The 12,312-nt window shown below is 38.5% G+C and overlaps 1 protein-coding gene across 1 annotated transcript in view; it reads right to left on the bottom strand.

The window, feature by feature from the left end:
- Positions 1–1,037: 1,037 nt before the first annotated feature.
- Positions 1,038–12,312, bottom strand: part of LOC123513275 — a 128,661-nt gene continuing 117,386 nt past the window's right edge. Inside the window, exons 12-13 of the mRNA XM_045270346.1 lie at positions 11,769–11,911; positions 1,038–3,331 (exon numbers count right to left, since the gene is read on the bottom strand). Of these exons, the coding sequence (XP_045126281.1) occupies positions 3,251–3,331; positions 11,769–11,911 (224 nt within the window). The 3' untranslated portion in view covers positions 1,038–3,250. The remainder of the gene's footprint in view (positions 3,332–11,768; positions 11,912–12,312) is intronic.

The following is a 12,312-nucleotide window of genomic DNA, read 5'->3' as shown; positions in this document are numbered from 1 at the left end:
GGCCGAATCCGCTTGTTTACATGTGACATGACCACCGAGCGCCGACAAGCGTCGCGCCGGCAATGTCAATGCTCCCCGGAGCCACCGGTGCCACTTCCACGATGTGAAGATTCCCCAGGACTCTCCCTCGAAGAACTGCTGTCACTCTGCCTCTCCTCGTCACGACGAGAAGCCTCAGGAAGAGGGGCAGGCTGGTCATCAGAGCTGGACATGACTGCCGCCCTGCACAAAAATGGAAACTCGGTGCCCCAAACACAGCAAAGGCAGTATCATGGTAGGCCCAACCCATACCATATCATATGGCAGGCCCATACCCATACCATAGTCCAGTGGCAGGCGTAACCCATACCACATATCCAGCCTGCAGAAATACCTGGGGAACAGGTGACGTAGCAAAAGCCGGCATAGCGAGCCGAGCAAGTGGAGGAACGTCCGACCGGTGCTGGAATGCACAAGCAACTGACGATGCGGTGCAGCATAGCATATCTCATGGGTTAGCTCACCTCAGCAGAGGCTGATTTGCCAAAGTAAAATTTATCACTTACTGTGCAAATTTGATACAAACACCACCCTAGACTTACAACTAGAAAGCAAGGCAATTTTTTTTCATTGATTTCATCTTGCATTTATTAGTTTTGTTATATTTTTGTACATATTCTGTATATTTTTTAAAATCTTATTTATCAATACATTTATGAATTCAGTTTCAAACATATGCAATATGTAAGTTACACATATGCTTCATTTATGAGGTTCTTAGTCCTTTTACAAAAATATTGTCCTGTGTGAGGAAAAGGGAGAGAGAGAGAAGGGTAGCACATACTCGTACACATGCACACAGGCAGGTAGGATACATAGAATTATTAAATATTATGTAAGTAAATAAATGGGGAACACAGGCATTAAAAAAAATCGTTGAATATGTAATGCATACAAAATTAAAGCAAGTAAAAATTTTTGATGGGAAAGAGGAGGAATTATTACTTGCAACTGAATCTATTAAATTATTATAGACAAAGTCAATAAAACTTCTGTTACAGGCTCCATTATTTTATTAGCACTGATGTTACAAGTAAAAATAGTAAGAATAAATGACCATTCATACTTGGTTCCTGACTGCAAGTCAAGATGGGAGCACAGGCAGAGCAGCTCTGCCAAACACTTCATGTTATAACCATGTATAAATCATACTTTGTGATGAATCAAAACTGATCAAATAAAATTTGAAGCAGCTTTGTACAACACTTTGCTGACAAAGAAAATCTCTGCTGAGCATTCACTATGTATGTGCCCCTCCAGCACGCTGGCCCCTCACAGCTCCCACACCAGGGTAACAGTCGCATGGCCACGCTGCACCCTTCATGAGCCGGGCAAGGTTGACATGATTCATTAGTAAAATCTCATATCAAATGATCTATCTATACAAGGCAAACTGCATCAAGGCACCATATTTTTTGAGTTACTAAAAACTTCTGCAACTGGAAAAGGACAAGGACTTTCATGTTCATAATTCTAAAGCTCCTTAACAAGACAAAAATGGAAGGGTGAGCAACATGACACCAAGGGTGACACTAGTGGGTTAAAACAGATTACATAAAGTAATATTAGTAGCTAATTAAGTACCTGTTTTGGTACATGGCACATCTGTATGTCCAACTCTGGAGACCTAATGATCATTCAGTCACTGTCTGCAGAAATTTTTCTAAATTTAATAATTTCAGTACAATGACCAGGTATTCCTGGAGCCTCAAGACTCCACTTATCATTTGTATGAAGTAAATAACAAGATTTCCTTCATCATAACTTCTATTATATACATAATTCTGAGACCATCTTTACATGACAGACTCTGCCTTATATTTTATTTACATCTGAATAACTATTTACAATGGTCTCCTTATATTCAAGAGCATTATTTACACAACATTACTTAAGTTGCTGTAGACAAATGTGGTAGATATCTGAGGGAAACTACCACACCCACTGCACTGACTGCTGGACTGTTAACCAGTGCACTTCATGGCACACAAGGTGCAAGATAACCTCAGAAACTAAACTAAACTAGAATATATTCTTAATCAAGGAAACTTATTGCATGCACCTGAAAAGAAACAAAAAAATTATGTTTGTTTGTTTGTTTGTTTTTTTCTATACATATGAAGGGTCAAGAGTAAATTTTATTTTATTTTGGTGTGCAAAATATGAGGTTCTCAAACAGCTGTGTCAGGCAAAACAAAGTAGTGCATTCATTATGACAGTCTTTTGACCTGGTAATTCTTGGTAATCTTTTCTAAGATTACAATGCTTACCAAGCCAATATAAAGTTTCAATTGCAAATAATACTACAAATATTACATTTTCAGTTAAAATAAGGAGTATTGAAATATCAGATCATATAATAAACATTCAGAAACATAACAATTATCTTAGAACTAAATTATCAATAAATAAAAAAATGAAAAAAAAAAAAAAAAAAAAAGGCAATAATTAGGGATCTCTACACACCTACTAAAAGACAGCAGCTCCAGTGCAGAGACAGTTCTCAGGTTCTTACTATGTAAAGCTGCATAGGTTTCTTACTCCATGAGGGAAAGTTCTATCCTAGACACACCATCATTATGGGGTCTTGTGGGATGCCAGTAGGCCAATGGCATATAACAAGCCTCAGTGAAACCATCATAAAGATGACTGCTGCTTGTCTATCCACCACACAGCAATGCTACTGCTGCTAACAGTGACACATGATGCCATTCTGACACCAAACTTAGAAGTTCCTGTGGATTTCTACAGGTGACCCTATCTAACTTTTTCTTTTTAAGGGCAGTGTAAATAATTTTCTTGTTTTCTCTTACAACACATTAAATTAGCAGTAGCAGTGGTAAGCACATACATTTTGGGAAGGAGTAGGTATTAATGGTTATAAAATGTACACTACATTAAAGAAGACAGATGAGGGAGGGAGAGAATCTCACAACACAAAACTAACAAGGGTTTGGCACTGATCCAAATATGGATCATCACAAACCATAAACAAATGTACTGGAACTTGAAACTGATAAGTGCACTTTCTAAGTGCTCAGTTTAAATTCCATTAATCAAGTAGAATTCCCTGCCAACCAGGTGGCACATTATGATGAAAGAGTAGTATTGGAAAAATCAGTATTAATAACAAGAGTAAGAATTATGTGAGATGTGAGGGAGTCTTCATCTTCCATGAGGTGGAAGGTGCCTGAGTGGTAGCTGTCGTGCCTTACATAGGACGGGTGAAGTTGGCTGGGAAAAGACCCTTCTCGTTGGTGCTTTCTTTAACACCAGTCAGCCAGCCTTCCTCCTGCAACAAAACATTACCAGTTTAAAAGATGACTAGTTAAATAATCCCCAAAAAAAATTTCAAGGAAAAGATTGAAAAGGTAAAGTTTTCAGTTAAACCTTTCATTAATACGATATTTCACCAAAAAATTTCCTATGAGGAACCACTGAATTAGTCGTGAGTTAACCAACAATACAGTCATCATTTCATTGATTAGTATGACTTTATAATTTGTAATGACAAACTGGCAACTTATCACAAGTTGTATTTCAAGGATGATGGAAGTGGTGTGGGTGGTGATACATAGTGGTGTATATATATATATATATATATATATATATATATATATATATATATATATATATATATATACACACACACACACACACACACACACACACACACCGCTGAGAAAGGACGGCTCGTCTCCGGCTGCGGACGGGAAGAAGGAAAATACCTATGGTGTTACAGGGCCCGGGTATCTCTAAGTTAGTGTCCTGTTAATGTCCTACTGTCGCATAGTGTTGAAAGTGAGGGATATGGAGAGTGGTCCCTGAGAGGAGAGTGTGGGCGGTGATTGTTTTGGCCGTAATTAGCTGACGATAACAAATATGGCATCTAGACAAGCCCGGGACTTTGAAGGTTTTGTAACTATGCCAAGAGGACTGGAGAAATTAGATATGGATGCAAGAGTTCAGGCACTGGAAAGTAAGTTCCTAAACATTTTGTCCATAGAAGAAAAACTGGATAGAGTTATAGCCGAGAATGATTCGTTCAAAAAAGATATCTATTTGTTAACGATAGCGAATAAAGAGCTATTGAAGGAAAAAGTAGAGATGGAGAAAGAAAACCAACAACTAAGGAATCAATGTGAAGAGATGAAGGCTAAACTCCTGGAAATGGAGATGAAAATATCCGAAGGGGACTTGAGGAAGGAGGAATGCCTTAATCTAATTGATACCAGGATGAAAGAAGTGAACCATGAACATCAGGAGGTATAAAGGTCCTTTAGGGAGATAGCAAAAAAGCAGGAAGAGGAAAATAAAGGGATTACACAGAGGGAAATGGTAAAGGCACTAAAGGAAAATGAGTATGTGGTGAGAGATATTGCTGAAAAGAAAAAATGTGTGATCATAATAGGATTGAGGGAAAAAAATAACAGGAACTGGCAGGACAGGAGGGATAAGGAAAATGACAGGATTAAGTCTTTACTGAACAAGATCTCTGTGGAAGAAGAGGACCTATATGCTGAGGTAGAAGAAAGTGTGAGATTAGGAGCTTTTGAGGAAGGCAAGAATAGACCATTAAAATTGAAATTAAAGTCTCAGGTGGCAGCTGAGGCCTTGTTGAGGAGGGCTTGGAAACTTAAGGACTCTGAGGAAACCAAAACAATTTACATAAGAAGAAATATGTCACAGGATGAGCGAATGAAAATAAAAGAGCTTGTAACTGAAGTGAAAGAGAGGAATGACGAAAGAACAGAGGAGGAAAAGATCAAGTTTTTTTGGAGGATGAGAAATGGGAGGCTAAAGAAGTGGTGGATAAAACAGACGGAATAGACATTACATGGAAGAACGAGACTAGGAATGGAATACAAGTGACTTACACAAATATAGATGGATTTCTGTCTAAGAGGCTAGAATGTATGGATTACCTAAGAAATAACGAACCGGACATAATGTGTGTAGTGGAAACAAAGCTAAGGCCCGAAATAAAGCTAGACTGGTTTGTTGTAAAACACTACAAAGTATGGAGAAATGATAGAAAAAATAAAGGAGGTGGTGGTATAATGGTTCTTACTAAGGAAGATCTGATAGTGAAGGAGGTGAACTATAGTAAGAGAAATGAGGAAGTGATAAGTATGCTTATAACAGATGGCAAGAGGGACATTAATATTATAACAGTATACATACCTCCATACGAACAGGATTAGTCCCGAAAGAGTGGAAAAGAGCTGACATTGTGCCTATATATAAGAATGGTAGTAGAATGGAACCGCTAAATTAAAGACCAGTATCGTTGACTAGTATATTGTGCAAGGTATGTGAAGAAGTAATTAAAGCTAAGTGGAGTGAGTATCTAGAAAGTGAAAACATTCTGAGTGAAAGGCAGTTTGGTTTCAGAAAAGGAAGATCGTGTGTATCCAATTTATTATGTTTTTATTCAAGAGTGACTGACATACTGCAACATAGAGAGGGATGGGTGGATGCTATCTACCTGGACTTGAGAAAGGCCTTTGATAAAGTACCACATAATAGACTGATGTGGAAACTAAAGATGACTGGAGGAGTAAATGATAAACTAGCAAAATGGATGGAAAATTACTTAATGGGAAGAGAAATGAGAACAGTGGTGAGAGGAAAGAAGTCCGAGTGGAAGAAGGTAACCAGTGGAGTTCCACAAGGGTCAGTGCTTGGTCCCATCATGTTTTTTTATTTATGTTAATGATATGCCAGTAGGAATTGACAGTTATATGAACATGTTTGCGGACGATACTAAAATTATGAGGAGAGTAAAGAATGTGGAAGATTGTAAAAAGTTACAGGAAGATCTTGATAAAATATATGAGTGGAGTAAAGAGTGGCAGATGGAATTTAATATAGACAAGACCCATGTTATGAAAATGGGAAGAAGTAGATACAGACCAAACTGGGACTACAGGCTGGGTGATGAGAAAATTAAAGAGACCAATGAGGAGAAAGACTTAGGAGTAACCTTGCAAAACACTTTGTCACCGGAGAAACACATTAACAAGATTTTTTGGGAAAACATACAACATGCTTCAAAATATTGGCCTTGCATTCCACTACCTAGATGAAGGAATGATGAAGAAGATATTATGTACCTTAATAAGACCCCAGCTAGAATATGCAGCATGTGTCTGGTCACCGCATATGAAGAAAAATGTGAAGAAGGTAGAAAGGGTACAAAGGCTGGCAACAAGGATGGTACCAGGACTCAGGGAGTTAGACTATGAGGAAAGACTGAGGAAGCTGGGGCTGACCACATTAGAAGAGAGAAGAACAAGAGGAGACATGATAACTATGTATAAATTGGTGAACAAGATTGACATACTGGATAGAGAGTTGATAAAGGTGACCACAAGTAATTATCTCTGAGGACATGGAAAAAAGCTAATAAAGGACATCTGTCTAAATGACGTGAGAAAATACAGTTTCCCGCATCGTAGCATTGATAAGTGGAATAAACTGAGCAGTCATGTCGTTGATGCGGTGTGTGTCAATCAGATGAAAGAGAGTTATGACAGGAATGGACAAGGAGACAGGACACAGAGAGCTTAGCTCAGGCCCTGTAATACACAAATAGGTAAATACAAATAGGTAAATACACACACACACACACACACACACACACACACACACACACACACACACACACACACACACACACGGGACACCGTCGATGGCGGATGTGGTCGCTGAGCTCCAGAGCAATCATCTCTAATTCTACAGTTACCATTGCCTAAGAGTAACCAAGGTGGGAAAGGAGCTTGTAATGTTTGTCCCATCTCCATATAGTCATGTTAACTGTTGATTAGCAAAATAATGTCCAGGGAAGGTGAATATAAACTGTAGCCTGCGTTTGAGCCATCAGCTGGTTTGTTTACATCTGCGCAACATGGCGGCCGTGAACTCGAAAGATGAATCAGACTTCACAGGATTTCAAGGAATAATGGAGAAGAGCGTTTATGTGAAGAAAATTCTGGAGTTGGAAGGTAAAATTGAAAACTGTTTGAAAAGTATGGGGCCTGGAAACGAGTTATGACAATGTAATGAAAGAGTGCGCCGATATGAAGAAAGAAAATGAAGTACTGAAAGAGGAAGTTAAGCTAATTAAAGTGAATTGCGAAAATGTGGAGAATCTCTAGGAAAAGTGATGGAGAAGCAGGCTGAATGGAAAAAGTCAGGAAGTGGAAAGAAAGGAGGTAAATTACAAAGTTGCAAGTCTGGAAAAGGAAATCAAAGAGTCTGGGAGAAAACTTTGGGCCTTGCTGAAATTATAGATCAACAGATCATAGAAGAGAAGATTGCTGAGAAAGTGGTGAAGGTTATTAAGTCAAATGAGACATTGGTGAGGGAAACTGTAGACAAAAAGAGATGTGTGGTGATATTTGGTGTGGAGGAGGATAAGACACCGAGTAAAATGGAGAGAGAGAAAACATAAAAAGGTGATAAATAATATCATTAATGTGGTGCAGGAGGAGGAAAAGACCTAGTACAAGAAATAGAGGACTTCCATAGAATTGGAAAGTTCACAGGAGAAGGTATGAGGCCAATAAGAATCAAACTTAAGTCACAAAAGGATGTAGATGAATTGGTGGAGAAGTCATGGAGGCTAGCCCAGCAGGAAACAACAAGGAAGATTTGGTTGAGAAGAGATCTCGGTGAAAAGGAAAGAGAAATGTTAAATGAGTTGAGAAAGGAGGCTTTGAAAAAATGAAGAGAGGACAGAAGAGGAGAAGAAAGAGTTTTTCTGGAGAATCTTGGATATGAGACTGAGGAAGTGGTTCATAACCCAGAAAAGTACAGCAAGAAAGGACTAAAGAAACTTACGTATGAGCGGAATGTAATGTATTCCAACATAAATGGAGTGATATCGGGATTTTAGAACTCAACGATTACTTGAGGGACAAGAACCCAGATATTGTGGGTCTTACTGAAACAAAACTGAGAGAGGGAGAAGACCTGATGATGGTTGGAGAAGGAAATATAATGTTTGGAAAAGAAATAGAGTAGGTAAGATGGGAGGAGGAGTGATGTTGCTGGTTAAAAAGATATAAAGGTGGATCAAGTGAAAGAAGGTATGGGAAAGGCAGAAGTGCTAAAGATCAGAGCAGAAACTAATGAAGGAAAAAGAGGCACTACATAGTGGTGTACGTACCACCTAAGACAAATGCATGGTCAGTACAGGAATATGAAGAAATGATAAGTGATACAGGAACATGTCTGGAAGAAATGTTGGGTGGCTGTGAACGAACTATAATGATGGGAGATTTTAATTGTAAAGAGGTGTGTTGGGAGGACTGGTCAATGGAAGGATCAGAGACAACATGGGGAAATACACTATTGACACTGGCAATGGAAAATGTGTTAACTCAGTGGGTCAAAGAAGATACTAGGTTTGGAGGAGAGGAGCATCGTCAAGACTGGACTTGGTCTTTAGTACAGAGCCAATGGTCATTGAGGAGATGAGGGTGGAGTGCCCTTTAGCAAAGAGTGATCATGCAGTTTTGGAGTTCAAGGTGATAGATGAAGAGAAATCTAGAAGAAATGAAGAATATAAAGTGGGAAGATGGAATTATGCCAAGACAGATTTTGGAAACCTAAAGAAATTCTTTCAAGAGACAAATTGGATGAAATTCAAGAGTGCTAAGGAGCAAATGAAAAGTGGAAGGAATTTATAAAAATATACAAAGAAGGTGAGAAAAATTTGTACCAATAAGACAACATAGAGAAGTTGGAAAGCAGGACTGGTTTAACGATAGATGTGAAAAGGCTAGAACAAGAAAAGAGGATGCATGGAAGAGGTGGAGAAGGAAAAGACGGATTAAGCAGTGGAAAGTTACAAAAGAGCAAGAAATGAATATGTGTTGATTAGAAGAGAAGAAAGAAAGAAACAAGAAAAGGATATAATTGATAAATGTAAAGACCAACCAAGGCTTTTTACAGACATGTGAACAACAACATCAAAAATAGAGAAAGTATTGAAAGTTTAGAAGTAAATGGAGTATGCAGTGAGGATCCCAGGAAATGGCAGAGGCTATGAATGGATGCTTTCGGAAGGTATTCACAAAGGAGACTGCTTTTGACAAACCACTGGTAATGGAACAGAAAGGGATTATGAAGGAGTTTCAAGTAACTGTGGAGGAGATCAAGAATATGATGGGGAGTTTAGAAGTGAGAAAAGCTGTGGGACCTGATGGGGTATCAGGATGGATTTTAAGAGAATGCAGGAGCAACTGGCAGAAAAAGTTTGTGAAGTAATTGATGCCTCATTAAGGGAAGGTGTAGTGCCCCAAGACTGGAAAAGAGCTAACATTGTCCCAATTTATAAATCAGGTAACAAGAGAGACCCATTGAACTATAGACCAGTGTCACTTACAAGTGTGGTAGCTAAGATGTGTGAGAGGGTGGTGAAGAATAGATGGACAGACTTCTTGGAGAAAAATGACATACTTTGTGAGTGTCAATTTGGTTTTAGAAAAGGGCGTTCATGCACGACAAACCTGATATGTTACTATTCGAGGGTGATAGATGTAATACAGGAAAGAGATGGTTGGGCTGATGGAATATATCTGGATTTAAAAAAGGCCTTTGATAAGGTACCACACCGGAGACTGATCTGGAAACTTGAAATGGTAGGAGGAGTGCATGGCAGTTTACTAAAATGGATGGAAGACTTTTGGTAGGAAGAGAAATGAGAACAATAATTAAGGACAGACCATCAGAATGGGGCTTGGTGGAGAGTGGAGTTCCACAGGGATCAGTGTTGGCACCAGTAATGTTCGGTCTACATAAATGACATGGTGGATGGGGTGTCCAGTTATGTGAGCCTATTTGCAGACGATGCAAAATTGTTAAGAAAAGTGAGATGTGACAAAGATTGCGAACTACTCCAGGAAGACTTGGACAGAATATGGAAATGGAGCTGTACATGGCAAATGGAGTTCAACACGACAAAATGCAAGAAATTAGAGTTTGGCAAGAGTGAAAGAAGAATCAGGAGTATGTACAAGATAGGAAATGAAGACATAAAACCAGTCATGAAGAAAAGACCTTGGGGTGACAATTACCAATGACCTATCGCCAGAGAGACATATAAACAAAATAATTGGAGAAGTATTGAACTTATTGAGGAACATAAGAGTGGCGTTCGATATTTAGATGAAGAAATGATGAAGAAAATAATTACTGCAATGATAAGACCGAGGCTTGAATATGCAACAATACAGTGGGCTCGAACTTAAAGAAACACATAAGGAAACTAGAGAAAGTACAGAGGGCTGCAACAAAAATGGTGCCTGACTTAAGAGATTTGACTTATGAAGACAGACTGAACAGAATGCAACTTCCGACCCTGGAAAACAGAAGAGAAAGGGGAGACCTGATAGCAATATACAGAGTGATGATTGGCATGGAAAAATGGATAGGGAAGATCTGTGTATGTGGAATGAAAGAATGTCGAGAGGGCATGGGAAAAACTAAAATGGCCACTTATAGGAGAGATGTGAAAAATATAGCTTCCTCATAGAAGGGTGGAAGCATGGAATAGTTTAGACGTGGAAGTGGTTAACGCAAGGAATATTCATGATTTTAAGAAAAGCTGGACATTAGTAGATATGGAGACGGGACAGTACGAGCATAGCTCTTTTCCCGTATGTTACAATTAGGTAAATACAATTAGGTAAATACACACACACAAACACACACACACACACACACACACACACACACAGTCACCTGCCTGAGCCACATAATTCTAATATAGGTAGAATTTTTATTCTCTAGTCATTTTAACAAAGTTTAGAAAAAAAGGTTCTTCATAAAAGCTAATAAAAAAAAATTTGTTAAAAAATAAAAATTATGGTTTTATTTTTCTTTATTAATGCTTTTGCAGTTTTTATTAGCTTTTATAAAAGAACCTTTTTAATCTTTGTTAAAATGACTAGAGAATTAAAATTTTACCTTTATTAGAATTGTGTGGCTCAGGCAGGTGTGATAGATGATGGTGCTAGGACTAATGAATATAAGAAAAAATTTCTTTGCCTAGGACCTCATGTCCCCGAGATCAAGAGAAGTATGAAATATTGCCAGAGAAACACAATGAGGGGGTTAAGAGTATGTTCCAGTATACAGATTTAAAGAGCGCAAACACACAAGGTATAACGCTATGTGCACAAAAGCTAAGAAGAGAAAGGATACTCTTTTTTTTTATGTAAGAGGGAGACCTGCCAAGGGCAAAAAACTATATTAGAAAAAAAAAGGCCCACTGGAATTGCAGTCTCCAAAAAAGATCAGAAAGAATTAGTCAAAAACCTGGGACAAATGTCTTGACACCTCTCTCTTAAAAGAATTTAAGTTGTAGGAAGATGGAAATTCAGAAGCCGGTAGGGAGTTCCAAAAGATATTAAAGAAGCAATATAATGAGGCACAAAATTAATATATTTGAATAAGGAGAGAGGAGGAAAGAAAGCTTGAAAGGGATGTTATAAAGAGATGTGGAGAGGAACCTAAACTGTTCTGCAAGTATATAAATGGAAAAATGATGAACCGAGAGACCATCACACCAAAATGCAACCAATCACTCACATCGGAAAATGGATCAATATACGAGTCATAGCACTCTCAGCCACTCATGACAAAAACAAAATAGATGAGAAGAAAATATCATCTGTACTAATCTCTGATTGAGTGTTTAATGATCTAGCATTGCTCACCTGCTCCTCAGGATCTTCATACTCCACCACATTGATGATCTCCCCAACCTCAAAGCTGATTTCATCCACATCCTCGCGAGTGTACTTGTATGTAGCACGCACTCGGTACAGGACACCCGGTGGCAGACCTTCTGTGGTGGCCCCTGCAGCACAATACACATTAACTTACACTTTTTCCATGCCATCACTTCTTAATTATGAGGTGTGCATACTTGACAACATTCCTATGTGACTAAATTTCAGTTTGAAGTGTGTTAGAAGGGATGATGGATCTAATACAATGAAGTTGTGCTTAATATTTCATCAACATGTTTTAACAACTAATACAGGGAATCCTCGCAATTCGATGGGGTTAGGGTGGTTTTTCATCGGTTGAATCAGCGTTTATTCGAATTGTGAAGCAATTTTTCCCCATAAGATACTTAAGAATTAGGGGGGATACGGACCAACCTCCAGCCTAGACCCCCTCAAAACATCACTATAACCTCTAAAAAACACTAACTTAGACTAAATCAGTACTATTAAAGGCTTCATTTATATCTAA

This window comes from Portunus trituberculatus, chromosome 35 (assembly GCF_017591435.1).
Source record: "Portunus trituberculatus isolate SZX2019 chromosome 35, ASM1759143v1, whole genome shotgun sequence".
Taxonomy (NCBI): domain Eukaryota; kingdom Metazoa; phylum Arthropoda; class Malacostraca; order Decapoda; family Portunidae; genus Portunus; species Portunus trituberculatus.
This window is presented reverse-complemented; position numbering and strand designations above follow the sequence as displayed.